Raw genomic sequence first — 17,092 nt, forward strand, 5'->3', positions numbered from 1 at the left:
CCCGCAGGGCCGCGGAGCGCAGGCCTGACGTCCGCTGTCTGCCCTTCTCTCCGGTGTCGGGTCTCAGGTGGCCGGATCCCGTTACCGGCCCGGACATTCGGTCTCGCTGAAGAACACTTCCCTTTATGTCTCCCTGTGGTGCAGACGATCTACATGGATGATGGTGTGTCGTCTTTCGTCCAGATCAGAGGCTCGGTTCCGCTGTTTTGGGAGCAGCCAGGGCTCCAGGTAGGTCATAAAAAGTCCGTGCACGCGTGTTACTGTTCGTCCTGCCTTCTCCCCCACACGGCTGTGGTTTCTTTCCACCATGTTCTTTCATGGCAGTTTCTGGCCTTTTCCCGCAGTGCAATTGGGTTGAGCCCGGCGTGTGTGTGTGTGTGTGTGGTGTGTGCGGAAACATATGCATTGTGTGTAATTTTCCGATCGTGAGCTCACTGTTGATGCACCTGCAGTGGGGAGGTCTTTGCTGACAGGGAACTGTGTAGTGTAATTGAATAGAATCACCTTGTTAGCTCCCAGATTCCATACATGAGAATGTGTTAAAGGTGTTTGGGAGTCGTGACTGTCCTAGAGAGCTTTGTGAGGGCCCCGGGCCGGGCAGCGGGCGTGGTTGGCATTGCAGGGGCCCGTGGTGCGGCCACGTGAGAATTGCACAGAGCCTTCTTGTGGTTTCTAAAAATACCCCTGCCGCCCACAACAGCGCTCGGGCCAGCGCCGAGGTATTTGGCGTCTGCCTCCTGGGGAGAGATCGAGGGTGCCGTGTTCCAAGAGCATATTTGTTGTCCACGGACTGGCGCTGCCTCGTTCACTGAGTTCCTACCCGAGGCGGGGGGGCAGCGCCACTGCACGGGGTCCTGAGGTTCCTCAGCACCATCCGGACCGTCCACCATCCGGACCGTCCTTCTGGCCTGAGGGACGTTGTGTGCTCAGCAGGCCTCTGGCTCCGGGTGACCGCGGTTCGGGTGACTGAAGAGGCTCAGGGCCATCTCCCGGTGCGTGGGGTGTTTGACAGGCCTGGGTCTTACTGGCCCTTGATTGACCCCGTGTCACCGTAGGCGCTTTCTCCTCCAGTCTGTCGTCACGCTGCCGTGGGCAGACACGTCAGCTCTGAGAGTGAGATGGACGGATGAGCGTCATCTGGGCTCAGTTCTGGGAGGAAAAGCCTCTCTAGCATCCAGCCTGTCCATTAGGAAGGAATGGCTGAGCCGGCTGGGAACAGCTGGTGGCAGGAAGTGGCGGCAGAGCAGCCTCCTGAGCATGATTATAACGTGGAGAATCCCCTGGCGCGCATCCCACAGCGGGCGTGTGCAAGAGCTGGATGAGACACAGATGACATACCATGAACCTCGCCCGTGCAGAGCATGCGAGCCAGTGGTTCTCGTGCGTTTACAGAGCCGTGTAGCCATCATGGAATCTAATTTTAGAACATTTCATCACAGCTAAAACCCTGTGCCCGTTCTCTGCCATCGCTCCCCAAGGCCGAAGCAGCCGAGTCTCCATAGAGGGCCCCCTTCTGGCCAGTCCACAGAGTGACACTTGATTTTCTTTAGATTTGGAGATTTCCCCCTGAAACTTCTGGAGCTCTGCAAAAGGAAAGAGGGAGACCACGTTTAAGAAATCCCCAAGTTGGGGGGATGGTCATGACAGAATCCTAGTGTTCGGGAAGGCGCTGTGGAATTTACCCACTTCCCCCGGGGCCGCGGTCCCTCTCCCAGGATGTCTGAGGCTGCCTCCAGGTGCTGAGCTGGAGGCCACGGTGTGGGGCGTCTTCCTTACGGTGCCCTCTGTCCGTCCAGGTTATACGGCCCCAGAGCGCGTCTGGCTCTGCAGACCGGCCGTCTACAACCATGTGTCTGGGACCCTCCATGTCTGGTCTCCCTCTTCTAAAAACAAAGCAAAACCCATTTGTCGTTCCCTCTTTAGTTCTGGTCTCCAGTCTGGCCTCCCTTGGTGCAGCCTGACCAGCTGTGGAGCAGCTGCCCCTCAGCCTGACAATGTCAGTGGGACCTGGTGCCCCTCAGCCTGACAGTGTCAGTGGGACCTGGTGCCCCTCAGCCTCACAGTGTCAGCGGGACCTGGTGCCCCTCAGCCTCACAGTGTCAGCGGGACCTGGTGCCCCTCAGCCTCACAGTGTCAGCGGGACCTGGTGCCCCTCAGCCTCACAGTGTCAGCGGGACCTGGTGCCCCTCAGCCTCACAGTGTCAGCGGGACCTGGTGCCCCTCAGCCTCACAGTGTCAGCGGGACCTGGTGCCCCTCAGCCTCACAGTGTCAGCGGGACCTGGTGCCCCTCAGCCTCACAGTGTCAGCGGGACCTGGTGCCCCTCAGCCTCACAGTGTCAGCGGGACCTGGTGCCCCTCAGCCTCACAGTGTCAGCGGGACCTGGTGCCCCTCAGCCTCACAGTGTCAGCGGGACCTGGTGCCCCTCAGCCTCACAGTGTCAGCGGGACCTGGTGCCCCTCAGCCTCACAGTGTCAGCGGGACCTGGTGCCCCTCAGCCTCACAGTGTCAGCGGGACCTGGTGCCCCTCAGCCTCACAGTGTCAGCGGGACCTGGTGCCCCTCAGCCTCACAGTGTCAGCGGGACCTGGTGCCCCTCAGCCTCACAGTGTCAGCGGGACCTGGTGCCCCTCAGCCTCACAGTGTCAGTGGGACCTGGTGCCCCTGGGTCTCACAGTGTCAGCGGGACCTGTTGCCTGTTCTCCGGCAGCTGGAGCACCTTTCAGATCCTCACACCAGTGCTTCTCCAGAGTCTCCGTGCGTGGTTCCTTCAAAACACATTTCAAAAGGCTTTGTGTCTGTGAATCTTATGAAGGATGTGCTGACCTTTGAGTCTGATGGGCACGTGCATCCTCCAAGTACCATCCATCCTCCAAGGGGAACTGGGCTGCTCCACGGGACCAGCAGGCCGTGCTCATGGTGGGCCTGGCCTCCCTCCCTGGATGTGTGAAGAGCAAGCCTGGGGATGGATGCTGGTTGTCTCTCCATGTGGACCTTTCCCCTTCCTTCTTTGTTTGGGTTATATTATAAGCACAAATATGTTTGGGTGAATAGCTTGCATTTTAAGTTGCACTGGTGCCCCCTCTTTGGGCTGCCCCAGGGAACCTATGAGCCTTGTGGGCCCAGGGTGGGATGGGGGATGGAGAGGGGGGTGAGCATGGGCAGAGAGGACTGTGGGATACTGATTCCTGTGCGACTTTTCATAGGAATGGTACCCTTGTTAGGAAGTCCTGGATCCTGAGGCCATTTCCAGCAACTGTGTACCTTTCACAGTTCCATCCCCACCATGGCAGTGGGTTGCACAGTTTATAAACAGCCACATGGAAATTTTACCCCTAAGGCTAATTGCTCTCCTGGAGTGTCAGTTATAGGGTAGGTCTTTTACATACTGTGTGTCTGTTGAAGACTTTGCCCCCCTTGTCACTTAAGAACCTCCCTCCCCCCATCACGTGCACACAGGGACCACGTCTTGCACAGGTGAGTTAGTCTGAGTTCTGAAGCTCCCTGTGCCGCCCCAGCCGGGGGAGGGTGCAGGATCGATGAGCGCCTCTGCTGTTCCCACCCGGCCTGCGTCCCCCGCCTTCCCTGTCAGACTGCTAAGCTCTCGGATGCGTCGTGCTGTGCTCATTTGTGTGGTCGTACTTTTCTTTGTTCCAAAATGTGAGATGGCTTGTAGAACAACAGTTTCAAAAATGATGAAGAGGTTAGGGTGAGGGGAAAAATACTTACAATGAACATGAACTGGAACCGAGATAAAGTCGTGGACGCGTGTTGTCCGTGGGTCTTGCGTGCTTGTCTGAGTGTAAAGCAGCCGTCACAGAAACAAGATCACTTATCCTGTGATTAAGAGCCTAGAGCCTTGAAGTTATGCAGACCCAAGTTCTAGTCAAGTTCTGATTCTCTTAGGATCCATGTACTTTTTAAAATTGAATTTATTGGGGTGACAGTGAATGAAATTATACAGGTTTCAGGTATACGGTTCTATAAGACGTCTGCATTGTGTGTTGACCTTCCCAAGTCGGGTGTCCTTCCATCCCCCTGAGTACCCCCTCTACCTTCTTCTACCCCCCCCTTTCCTCTGGGCATCAGCCCACTGTTGTCTGTGTCCATGGGAACCACACATTTGTGAAAAGTCTAATCTCAAAAAAAAAAGTTCTTATCTCAGAAAAATGTACTTATCTCAAAAATATTATCTCAAAAAATGTTCTCATTTCAAACAAGAAGTTCTTATCTCAGAAACAGTAGAGAAGTTCTTATCTTCTAAGCCTCAGCTTCCTCTTCTGTAAAATGGAGTAAACAATACCGACCTCGGGGAATGGAGAGGATGAAATATCGGAATTGAGCACGGTATTTAGGACCTAGAAAGCACTGGGAATGGTAGCTATTAACATTACAAACGTGAATTATAACATCTAGGAGGCGAAAGCTCAAGTTGCATCGCTGTTTGCCTCTGGCAAGGGAATGAGTTCCCCCTGCGCCTCCGGGCGGACCCCGCCAGGTGCAGTGGCAGCGTCCTCACGTCTCTCAGGATGCAGCACGGACCCGTCTTCTGGGCTGTTCCACCCGTCTTCCGGGCTGTTCCGTCTCGCAGCCCTCAGACACCCCAGAGCAGGCCGTCTGTTTGTCCCACAGACACTCAGAGAGCATCTGTGGATGCGCGAGGCAGAGCCCCTGGCGCCAGATACTGCATTTGGGGAGGAGGGGCCGGCATGACCCTGTTGTGTGCATAGAGCCCAGCTTAGGGGAGGGGTCTGAGCTCACTTGGGAAGGACAGGGCAGGACCACCAGGCACGGAAGTCAGGCCTGGCTGAGGGAAGGCGTGGTGCAGACGTAACCCCTGAGTTCAGTGCATCTGGTCTGGCTGCCTGCAGTCCTAGGAGGGCCCTGCGGGAGGTGAGACTGGAAGGCAGGCAGGACCAGGTCAGATGGGCTTCTATCTTCTGCTGAGGAGGTGACAGTTTCCCCAGGAGCTGCCGGAGGAGTGGTGCCCAAACGTCGCTGCACATCAGAATCACCTGGGCAACTTCAAAGCTCCTGGTCCCCAGATTGCATGCCATCCCAATTCAATCACAGTGTTGGCCCTGGCTGGTTTGGCTCAGCGGATAGAGCGGCAGCCTGCGGACTGAAGGGTCCCGGGTTCGATTCCGGTTGGGGGGCGCATGCCCAGGTTGTGGGCTCCATCCCCAGTGTGGGGCGTGTAGGAGGCAGCCGATCAATGATTCTCTCTCATCATTGATGTTTCTATCTCTCCTCCCTTCCTCTCTGAAATCAATAAAAATATATTAAAAAAAAAATCACAGTGAGGAGGTGGGAGCCAGGCATCAGCCCTTTCTGAAAACCCCAGGTAACTGCAATGTTCAGGAAGGCTTGGGAGCTACTCAGGGGTGTGCTGATAACCCAGTTTTCTGAGGGCCAGGAGGGAGAAATCCCATTTGCAGCATTTGCCCATTACTGTAGTGTAAATACTCCCATCATGGCTGATGTCAAGCCACCAACTTGATGTCCCGGAACTTGGAGCTGGTGTGTGAGCTGGTAGCAGTTGGCTCCAGCACACGCTGGACCACTGCACGGAAGGGTCCCAGAGGTGGGTGACATGATTAGCTGTAAGTGTGATAGGGTTTAGTTTGGGGAGAGAAGACGGAAGGTAAAGACACCAGGTGGGAAGTCACAGCGATCCAGGTAAGACGCTGGCAGCCTTAACTAGGGGAGGGGCAGTGGGTGCCAGAGGGATTGGCAGACGCCCTTGGTGACTGTGGGGCCCTCTCCAGGGCCGGTGTGGGCTCAGGGCTGACACACAGCCAGGCGTCCTCGAGTTCTCGGTTATTCTCATGGCCAGTGCCCCTGGGTGTGTGGTCTGTAGGATTGAAGTGACCACTTCAGACAGGAGTGATTGTCCAAGCGTCCACCTGGCCAGGTGGAGGGGGAGGGGGATGGGTGACGGAGAAGGAGGGGAGGCCCAATAAAGCATCACAGTCCGTTCCGGTTGCCGGTGCCAACCATGGCTTCACTCCAGCCCTGACTGAAGGCTTCCGACACCTGGTGGCCTCAGGACTCGGTGCCACCAGAGAGGACAGACTAGGGTCAGTGTCAGAGGAGGAGGCAGGATGTGAGGCCTGAGGCAATGAAACGAAAAGAATGTTGGAGGAAGGATGACCTCCTGAGAGAATGTCCAAGGAGGATGGGTGAGTGCAGCCTGAGGCCAGGATGTCTGGAGAGGCAGCCAGGGGCAGGCTGGGCCTGGTCACAGGGCCCTGTGGCTGCGCAGGTGTGAACACAGCCCCTCCCCACCACCCCACCCCCCAGCTGCTCACTTCCTCCCACCTTCTCTGCTCACAGGCATTTGCAACCTGAGCTAAAAGGGGATGGAGGAGGAAGATGAGTCAAAACCAGTGCTGCTCAGACTCCAGTGCTTGGGCACACGCGGAGACACGTGCAGACATGTGCACACACATGCACACGCATGCACACACATGCAGGAGTCACCTGGGCGGCTCATTAAACATGGTGCTGTGGGTCCAGGGACCACACTTTGAGGACTGCTGGGGTCAGGGATCCTGACTGCCCTGGTCATTCGCTGGGCAGTGCTCTTGACTTCTTAGTATCCCCAGGTGGGTTTGTGGTCAGCAGTGACCTTGGACTAAGTGCTGTCGGGGACAAAACATGCCTTCGGTGGTCCTGCCTGGCCCTGTCCACCTCGCTCCAGTCTTTCTCTGGTACCCCGTGCTGTGTAGGCATGGATGTCAGGATGCGCTCGCTAACTCCGTCCTGGACTGGTTACGCAATTTGTCATGGGACTCAGGTGACTTTTATAGTGGGAGGTGTTAGGTTAGGTGGCTCAGGAGGCGGCGCAAGAAATAGAGAGTCCAGTGAATCAGAAAAGAAAGGAAAGGAAAGTTTATTCTGCGTCCCCGGGAGACCCACGTACCCCCAAAGACAGGGCACGTGGATTCACGCCAACATGGAGGGAGGCGCTTTTTTTATACTGTGGTTGGGTGAGGGGCGGGGACATGAGCTGAGGTATTCAGCTGAGGAAGTTTCAGCTGCAGGGGGGTCAGCAAGGTATTCAGGAATGAGTCAGTATCTGTGTGGGGGTATGTGGATTCAGGGAGAAGAAGCCGGTATCTGTGTCTGGCACGTTGATCTGTGAGAAATTCCAGGGGGAGTCCATTGTCTCATCACATGTCTGCATGTATCCGATCCTGGGCTCTCTCCGACCTAACAGGAGGAATTCAAGCCCAGAGGTGGGACACTCCTGGTGCGGTCATCCGCGACTGAATTCTACCTTTATAGGAGAAACAGCCGTGGGCTGTGACCGGGGGGAAGGGGGCAGATGTGTCCAGTAATAGAACTGTCACAACTAAAATCTAGGCCTCTGAGCCCTGAGCCCAGTTTTCCATCCTCCCCTTGCTGCGTTCCCATGGGAACGAGTCTAAAAACAGCCGCAGTATCCCTGAGGCCGGGAGACTTCTTGCCATGACTGGCAGACTAACAGACAGACTGACACAGCCCCTGCTCTTGGGGATCAGAGGGTGGCCGAAAGGATCCCATTTCCCGGTGCCTTCCTTGTAAATCCAGAAGGAAGACAGGAGCCCACTTGCTTGGGGAGCAGGGCAGAGCGTCTTCTCAGAACCCGGCTGTGAAAGTGTTGGGAATTCAGCATCTCATTTCCTCAGCCAGCTGGTGGCGGCCGTGGAGAAAGGGGGCAGCAGGAGCTCAGCCACCAGACGAGGGCCTTTGGCTGGAGCCTTTCTCCAGAACCCCAGGGTTTCGTCGGACCGAGGGATGGGGCTTATTCATAGACTCAGTCAGATGGGCCAGCCCAGCCCCAGCCTCCTCTGCATCCGGCCGGAAGCCGGCTTTCTGGACGGCTGCTCTCCTCAAGCTCGGAGAGGGACACAGGTGTTACCTGCGGGCAGGCGCTGTGGAGTGACACTTGGTACATATTTGTAATAACTGCATCCGATCATCCTGGTAGGTCTAAGGACACGACTTTCATAATGTGCGCTAACGGCCCAAGCTAAGCATGCATTTGAAGAAACTTTTATCTTGAAATAACTCCAGGCCTACAGCAAAGCCAGACGAGCAATAGAGAGAACTGTGTGTCCTTCACCCAAATTCACTGTCACCATCTCCACATACACAGACACACACACACACACACACACACACACACATATGCACGCGCACACGCTATTGCTTCTTTTCTGAGTCAGTGAGAGGAGTTGCTACCTCGTGTCTCTACCTACTATTATGTCAGGACGTTTCTCCTAAGAACAAGGACACGCTGCCATCTCCACGGTGCAGGCACACATTCCGGAAGTGTCACACGGATGCAATACCGTGATGTAACATGCAGTCCTCGTTCTGGACTTATCTGTTGTCTCACGAGTCCTGGTGGCACTTTCTCCCTCCAGGCCAGCGTCACACCTGCAGGCAGCGTCACACTGCTCGTCTCCTTTAGTCCCAGCAGTGCCCCCTGTCTGTGACGAGGCGTTCTTGGGGAATGCAGGCCTTCTTTCCCTTCATCTTATCAGGCTCAGGGTGTAGATCCCTGACGCCACGTCCTCCTCGCGTGAGCCTCTGTCCCACATCAGCGATGCTAATTTTGATCACCTGGGCGAGGAGCTGTTCCGTTTCTCCACTTAGTGTGTTTTCCTTTTCAATGATAAGCAGCCTGTGGGTGACGCTCTGAGACCAGGCAGGTGTCCTGCTCCTCGTCACTCTCCCCTGACGGATCAACCCCGGATGTTTGCTGAGCAATTATTTACTATAGTGCTTGTAAAATGACGATTTCCCACCACTTCCTCCATTAGTTAGTACTCCACTGAAAGGAAGAGTCCTCCCATCTGCCCCATCCACCCACCCTCCGTCCATCTGTCCACCCCCCACCTACCCAGCCATCTACCTATATGCCTGCCTATCCATCCACCCACCCACCCATCCACCAACCCTCCTACCTGCCCACCTACCCACTCACCCAGCCGGCCAGCTGTCATCTGTATTCAGGGGTGGGGGTACCTTTTTTTCTGCCAAGGGCCCTTTGGATATTTATAACATCATTCTCAGACCATACAAAACTATCAACTTAAAAATTAGCCTCCTGTATTTGGTCAAACATTTAATTGACTCCCCTCTCATGTCTGGGCAGGGCCAGGTCAAATGATTTCTCGGGCCTTTCACGACCCGAGGGCCAGATGTCCCCACCCCTGGTATGGACTCATGGATTCCTGTTTTACTCTCCAGGTCACAATCCGTTACTGTCCTCAAATTGTCCCAGAAATGTCCAGAGAGAGCCCTTCCAGCTGGCTCAGTAACCGCACGTTAGTTTCAAGGTTGTTTTTAAACTTTCAGTGTTTAACAGGTAGCTCTAAGCAACAAGACGCGTTAGTTTCCAGGTAGCTGTAACTCAAGCGTCCTCGTAGCTGCAGAGGATGCTGGGACAGTGGTCTCTCTCCCACTGGCTTAGCTATACCTCTCACCACAGAGGGATTTGTGGGTGTGATGCAGGCCTCGTGGTCTTACCCTGGAGTTTCTCCTCTGTCTGTGGAAGAATGTGAGTGGCATGGTCTGCACTGCAGCTCAGATGGGGCCGCAGCAGAGCCCCACTCGGGCTGCGGGACCTGAGTTTGGGGCCTGGCCATCCTGCACTGGGAGGGGCCACATCGGGGGCTGGGAATGGGCCGCTGGAGGCCGGGCTGGCAGAGAGGGGGAGTGGGGACCACTTCGGGGTTCGCAGAGCAGCAGGAGTCACGGGGTTGTTTCTCTTTGCTTTAGGTTGGCTCGCATCATCTGAGACTCAACAGAGGCCTGGAAGCCAACGCCCCTGCTTTCGACAGGTAAGGCCATCTGACACCGTCCTTCTGTCATCCTCAGGGGTCTCCCTCCCACCAGACAGCGGTGCAGGGGACAGCGGGAAGGGAGGCCCCCAGCCCGGCGTCTGACCTTGCCCTTTACTTTGGTCTTTTATGCAAAAGGGAATTTCCAAAGTGAGGCTGTTACCTGCGCTCAGGTTTCCCTGAGGCTCAGTAATAAATGCTCAGGTAGCGCAGGGGATTGTTTAATCCTACCAGTCCCTCCCGTGGTGAAGCTTTACCCCCGCGTCCTGGTTAACAAGGGCTCCTCTGAATCATGGGGTGTTTGTAGCCCATGTGTATATGTGTGTGTGTGTGTTTGAGTTCGTTTTAAAAGTAATATATTCCCAGGTCTGATGCCACCACATAGAATAAAGTGAGAAGTCGCAGTACCCTAACTCCCAGTTCTCACTACCAGAGAGTCCACTGTTGGCTTTTTTGTATCGTTCTAGGAAAAAGTTGGCGTATACATAGTTCACGTTTTAAAACACAAATTGGACCATAACACACTAAATATTTTGCAACTTTAACCTGAACTGTTAGTACTTTACACTGAACTATTAACTTGAACTTGAAGCATTAATAGCTCCCTAAAGTATCTGCTGTTTTAATCTAAATACTAAGTTTAAAAATTATCTTAGTGAATGTCAGAAAACTTCAAAAAGTGATTTTGTGTTTTAATCACTGTGCCTGAAGCTTCGTTGGGACTTTAAACTTGTTTGCAGCCGTCTCGTTTTACCATAACCTGGTAGCACCAGCCCAGCTGCGACCCCTCGTAATAGCTTTTCCTGGAAGGAGATATGTAACCTAGTAGGGAATATGCTATTGCCTTTTTTCTGAGCACTATTCACGTGTCTACCCGTGGCGCATATGGACTTCTTTTCACTGACATTGATCTGCATTAAATGTTCATAGGAAATGTAAGAGAAAATGCAATTCCTCCTGAGCTGGCCAGAGTGTGTGTGTGTGTGTGTGTGTGTGTGTGTGTGTGTGTGTACGTGGGAGTACAAGCCCTCTCCTTTCTTACACTCGCTTCTCCCCTCAATCTAAGGATAAACTCAATCTCTTCTTCGAATCCCCAAACACCTTTCTGAGGCCGTAAGTCCTTTAACAGGCAGCTCCCACTTAAAATTCTGGCTTGCAAGGGTTTTCTTTTTTAATGCTTCTAACCCCAAAGTTTGACCGGACTGTGCCCCCCTCCCTCCCGCTGGGAGGAGCTGCCTGTCTGTCCTGACAGCTGCTGGCTCGTCGCTCTCATTGGGCCACAGTTTGGAAGTGAGTGTCTGGGAGCGAGGTCACAGGTTTCTCTCACAGACCGAGATGGGGCGCAGTGGGCCCCCCGGAGGAGCAGGGCTGTGTCACCCCCTGGAGAGGTGCCCCCAGATCTCTGAGTTTCTCAGTTCTTTGATGTGTTTGGTCCAGAGTAAATCCCTCCACCCTCCCCCACTTGCAAAATCCTTTCCATGGGATCCTTTCCAGGGGATCCTGCTGTCTTGCTTCCCTGGTTGCTTGTTGTCGTTCTGCCATCTGCCGTGCCTGCGGAAGCGGGTGTCTCCAGCAGGCCTTGGGCTGCCGCTGCTCGGGGTGTCGTACAGTTTTGATGACGGCGTTAGCCTGTCACTGGGCGGTGCCCGGTCTCACTCTGCAGGATGGTGACCCACTCCATCTGCCCTCTCTCGCTTTGCACAGACCTGCTTGTGTCTGGACATCAGGGAGGGTTTAACTGCTGGCCCCTCAGTTATGCCCTGGATTTGAGAAGGATGCTGCCAAGTGGAAATCTGACTCCTCGATGTGCTGGAAAACTTCCGGTTTTCCCAGGAGCGCCACCTGACAGGAGCAGATGAGCTGAAAGGTTGAAAAAGTCCCTAGCGCACGGAGCCACCAATGCCGGGAGGAGCCTCACTCTCCTCACCGCGGTGTGGACTCCAAGGCTCTGTCCCGTAGAGCCAGTGAACTGAGTCTCCGTTTATCAATACAGTGTGCTCTCTTCCTTTTAAATCAAAAGGAAGGAAAGGAAAACCAGCTCCCACGTGCCAAACGCTGGACTCGTCACTGTCACTCGCCTGTTCTCCTCATGCCTGCCCCTCACAGGAGGACTGGCCTATGTGACAGACCAAGGAGCCAGCTCAGAGCAGTGAATGATTCGATCGAGGGTGTATGGGGCCGGTGACATGAGTCATGAGTAACGGTGTTCCTCTCCCAGCCTGGGAATTTGGAGCCGGTGGAGATGTATGTGGGCATCAGACAGCCTTATTTCTGACAAGCTGCATTGTGGCTTGGACACAGCTCGGATGTGTGGCCACAATGGGCCTCCTCACATTTCACCCCGAATTAAGGGAGCTCACTCAGGGCTGGGCAGCTCGGACTTCCCACCAGAGCAGAGCCTGCTGTTCTGTCCACATGTCACACCTCAGGCCAGGACACCCCTTCTCTGGGCAGAGACCCCAAAGAGCCCAGAAGGCCAGGCCAGGAACGTTGCATTTCTTCTGGCAGCTTCAGCCAGGGCTGCACGCCCACAGCTCCAGGGACAGAGCACAGCCTGCAGGAGGCCTGATTTCACTGGCTCATGGGTCCCTGTGTCTTCCCCCAGGAAGGGCTGCCGGGTGGGCGGGGCCGAGGGGAGTGTTGCTCTAGGGAAGGCTGTTCACACAGACAGGAGCTGCCCGCAGACTCAAGCTTAACTCCGCAGCAGGAAACCTGCACTGCCCCCCCTTCAGAATCATATTCTTCTGCCCACTGCCACCCCTCAAAGTTAGTAAAAGAGTGTGCTTTTTTCTCTTATGGGGTTTGGTTCTTTCGTGATAATTAACTTTTTAAAAATTTTGTTTATAGAAGAAACATGTCATTGTAGACGTTTGGAAAATAATGAAATGTTTAAAGAAGAAAATAATTTTTTTAAAAATATATTTTATTGATTTTTTACAGAGAGGAAGGGAGAGAGATAGAGAGTTAGAAACATCGATGAGAGAGAAACATCGATCAGCTGCCTCCTGCACATATCCCACTGGGGATGTGCCCGCAACCCAGGTACATGCCCTTGACCGGAATCGAACCTGGGACCTTTCAGTCCGCAGGCCGACGCTCTATCCACTGAGCCAAACCGGTTTCGGCAAAATAATTTTAAATGACACAGAATTCCCCCACTTCTGACATCATGATGTTTTATCTTCTGGTCTTTCTTCTATTTTTAGGTATAAAGATGGCCCTATTAGATTACAGTTTTCCATCCGCTTTTTGCTTGTGTCTTTTTCCTATGTTTTTTTTTTTTAAACACTGCATTTCAGCATTTCTAACCATTGTTAAAGTTGTAAAGTTACTTTTCAAAAGCTGGTGATAAAAGGTAAACATTTGTCTCTCCCTAATATTTCAACATATGTATTTTTAAAATATATTTTTATTGATTTCAGAGAGGAAGGAAGAGGGAGAGAGAGAGAGAGAAATATCCATGATGAGAGAGAATCATGGATCGGCTGCCTCCTGAAAGTCCCCCACTGGGGATTGAGCTCACAACCCGGGCATGTGCCCTTGACCGGAATCGAACCTGGGACCTTTCAGTTCGCAGGCCGACGCTCTATCCACTGAGCAAAACTGGCTAGGGCTCAACATATGTATTTTTAAATGGTCTCTGATGCACAAATAATTTTCCTAAAGACTGAGATTTGGTTGTGTCTCCTTGTTTGGACCATCGTAAAGCAGCTCTTAGCCCGGCCAGCGTGGCTCAGCGGTTGAGTGTCGACCCAGGAACCAAGAGGTTGCTGGTTTGATTCCCGGTCAGGGCACATGCCGGGTTGCAGGCTCAATCCCCGGTGGGGGCCGTGCAGCAGGGCAGAAGGCAGCTAATCATCTCATGGATGTTTCTATCTCTCTATCCCTCTCTCTGCCTCTCTCTCTTAAAACAAACAAACGTATTTTTACATAAAAAGAAATGGGGAAAAAAATACAGCAGCTCTTAGATAAAAATTGGACCCTGCGGTTGACTGTTCTCCTACCAGGTTTTCCAGTTCGGAGGACAGACGGTACCAAGTGAAACAGATTGATTTCAGAGATAACACACATGGCATTTGTAAGGCTCTGTTCATGCGGGCCGGTGAAGCTGTTCTGGGTTTAATGGGGCGCTTTCTGGAACGTCCTTCCTCTCGTGTGCCGGGTTTGTTCTGCCCTTTCACGGACAGGCCATCCTGGGCCTTCGTGCCCAGCAGGTCCCTTCCACATCCTCTCCCTGGAGGCGGGGCTCAGTCTGCGTCCTGGTGGGGGTCACGGTGCCGCCTGCTCTGTTGCAGGCATATGGTCCTCCTGAAGGAGCAGTATGGGAAGCAAGTGGTCGTAAACCTGCTGGGGAACAGAGGCGGAGAGGAGGTGCTCAACAGAGCCTTCAAGGTAAACGCAGCCCCTTGCCCGCTTCTCCACACAGGGAGGGGGAGGGGAGGGGAGGCAGCCTCCCGCGGGGGCTGGAGACAGTGCAGACCTCACCAGGCTTCCAGCATTACTGACTTGGGCTCCTGATGTGCGAAGTTTAATTTTTGTGAACTGAGAGCTGGGAGAATTTGCTGAGTTGAAACGGAGCATCTCCTGTCTCCAGCTGCATTTCCTCAGAGCAAGCATGTCAAACTCGCGGCCGGCGGGCTGCGTGCCTCAAATAAATGCTTTTTGAGCATGTTTGACATGCTTGCTCTAGAGCAGTGGTTCTCAACCTTCTGGCCCTTTAAATACAGTTCCTCATGTTGTGACCCAACCATAAAATTATTTTCGTGGCTACTTCATAACTGTAATGTTGCTACTGTTATGAATCGTCATGTAAATATCTGACATGCAGGATGGTCTTAGGCGACCCCTGTGAAAGGGTCGTTCGACCGCCAAAGGGGTCGCAACCCACAGGTTGAGAACCGCTGCTCTAGAGCTTCCACTGGGGCCTGGAGACTCAGGACAGCCCGGCCTTTTCCATCTTCTTGGATGGACACGCACACACCCACACACACATACACACACACACTCTCACCCACACATGCACGTGCACACACTCACCCACCCCCTCATCCGCCCACCCACACACCCATACACGCACACCCACACACTCAGCCATACACGCACACACAAACACATGCACCCACCCACACATGCAAACGCGTGTGCACGAATGTTTGGGCTTTGCCCATGCAACCCCTCCTTCCTTGGTCTGTCTCCGCTGCTGGCAAGCTCATGCAAACACCTGCAGGGCCCTTATGCCTGGAGTGGCTCTTCAGAGCTCCTGATCGGCTTTAGGCAAGAAACCTTATGTGATTTCCTCCTGCTCACTTGGAGCCTTCAAACCTTCCACTCTTGCTTGGGCTGCCCCTGAAAGCTGCTGCCTGTGTCCGGCTGCCCATGGCTCCCTGGGGCTTCCCTGTGCAGGACCAGGGAGGTGTGGGGAGAAACCCTGAGCAGGGGAGGAAGCAGTTGGAGCGGCTCTCCCCCTCCCCCCATCTCTCCCTGTCCCCAGAGTTCCCGTATGTATTCAATCTACCACATGAAAAGCTCCAGAATGGGCTGTGGGCACCTCCACGGTCCCTTTCCAATCACCCGCAGCCCCCACTTAATGGGGAAAGCCCTGGTTGTTTCAAGATCAGGAAAGCCCCCGATGGAGAGAGTGTGAAGGCAGACCTGCCCCTGGCTGATGGCAGCTCCCGAGCTGGGTGCCCATTTCACTCTGCTTAGGAAAGCCGGGCTTGGAGCAGCCTTTCCAGGTGCCAGTGTCATTTGGCCAGACCTGCTTTTCCTGTTTGGTTTGTTGCTACTGGCAACAAGATTGAGAAATATCTCCCCTCCACCCACCTTGGCAGCTCATTTTCAGGAAGAAGGAAGGAGGGGAGCAAGAACAAAAAAGAGCCCAAGAATCTCTTTCCCTTTTATGCCTTGAGTTCTGGGGAAGGACGTCCCCAGCGACCTGTCAGCAGGCGGAAGTGCCTCTTGGGCTGACGGGCTGTTTTGGCGCAAGAGGGGCAGGAGATGGCAGCGGTCCCGTGGCCCAGGCCCGGGGGGGCGGGGGGGGCAGGCTCCTGGGCAGGTGGGAGGTGAGAAGCTGACATTCCGCCTGCAGGAGACCTGACCAGTGTCGCATGGAGCCCCGGCTCCCTGGGCCCATCAGCTCTGCAATGCTGGGGTCCGTGCCCCACAGCCGGCCTGCGGCCCAGTGCCTATCAAGCCACAGGCAATAGGCGTCTGCTCCAGACAGAGCCACCGAGCAGCACCCTGCTCAGTTCATCCGACTTCATCTCACGGCAACACCTCCTTGACGGTGGCACCGGGCACTGATTTGCATTCTGGCCCGTGGTGGGCGGGTGCTCTGAGTCACAGGACCAGACAGCCGAAGTCCCACCAGTCCTTCAGAGTCCTACGCACTCCGGACAAGTCTGGCCGGGAGCTGTGGGGCGGAGGAGGCCGAGGCCCGGTCCCTGGGCGGCAGCCAGGTCTCCTTCCCTCGGGGCTGGTGAGAGGGCTGAGGAGTGGGTGGCGAGGTTCCTGGTGTGGAAGGGAGGTCTCTGCCAGGAGCCCCCAGAGGAACCCCTGGAGGCTCAGCCGCTTCAGAGCGCACCCACCTGGAGGCTAGTGCCTGTCTAGATGGGGCTGGTTACCAGGCAACCCAGAGCTGGATTATGAGCTCCCAGCCTGCGGGCTGCCCAGCGCCTCAGGGGCCTGTGGCACTTGGTGCCTGAAGAACAGAGTGGCCCTTCCCTCCCCGGCCCCTCGGAGAGCCCCGCAGAGGGGCGATGTCGGAGCGGGACTGGGGCTTCCTCGGCAGCCTCGCCCGGCCTGGCTGTCGCTTGCCCGCGGCGGACCTGCTGTTTGCAAGATGCTCTGTGGGTCTGTGGGCCAGCTGCGTGCTGCCCTCGCAGGGTCAGGACTGACAGGCCGCTTGCTCCGTGAGTGATGGGTTGGCCACTCGGATTCCAGCCGGGAGAGGTTTGCTGCCGGTCTCCTCCCCTGGCCCCTGCCACTCTCACCTCCTCCCTCTCCCCCTTCAGAAGTTGCTCTGGGCTTCGTGCCACGCCGGTGACACGCCTATGATAAACTTCGACTTCCACCAGTTCGCCAGGGGCAGGAAGCTAGAGAAACTGGAGAACCTGCTGCGGCCCCAGCTGCAGCTCCACTGGGATGACTTTGACGTGTTCACCAAGGGCGCGAGTGTGAGTCCCCGGTGAGTGTCCGCCGTCTCCCCTCCCGCTGGGCTGGTGGCGGAGGGCTGGGGGCCCTGGCGGAGGGCTGGGTG

The 17,092-nt window shown here is 55.0% G+C and overlaps 1 protein-coding gene across 1 annotated transcript in view; it reads left to right on the top strand.

Moving 5' to 3' along the window:
• Positions 1-17,092, top strand: part of SYNJ2 (synaptojanin 2) — a gene marked incomplete at its 5' end in the record, with an annotated part of 68,620 nt that overhangs the window by 22,899 nt on the left and 28,629 nt on the right. The window contains 4 exons of the mRNA XM_014545041.1: positions 145-228; positions 9,773-9,834; positions 14,130-14,226; positions 16,848-17,020. Of these exons, the coding sequence (XP_014400527.1) occupies positions 145-228; positions 9,773-9,834; positions 14,130-14,226; positions 16,848-17,020 (416 nt within the window). The remainder of the gene's footprint in view (positions 1-144; positions 229-9,772; positions 9,835-14,129; positions 14,227-16,847; positions 17,021-17,092) is intronic.

This window comes from Myotis brandtii, unplaced genomic scaffold, assembly GCF_000412655.1.
Source record: "Myotis brandtii unplaced genomic scaffold, ASM41265v1 scaffold395, whole genome shotgun sequence".
In the NCBI taxonomy this organism is placed as follows: domain Eukaryota; kingdom Metazoa; phylum Chordata; class Mammalia; order Chiroptera; family Vespertilionidae; genus Myotis; species Myotis brandtii.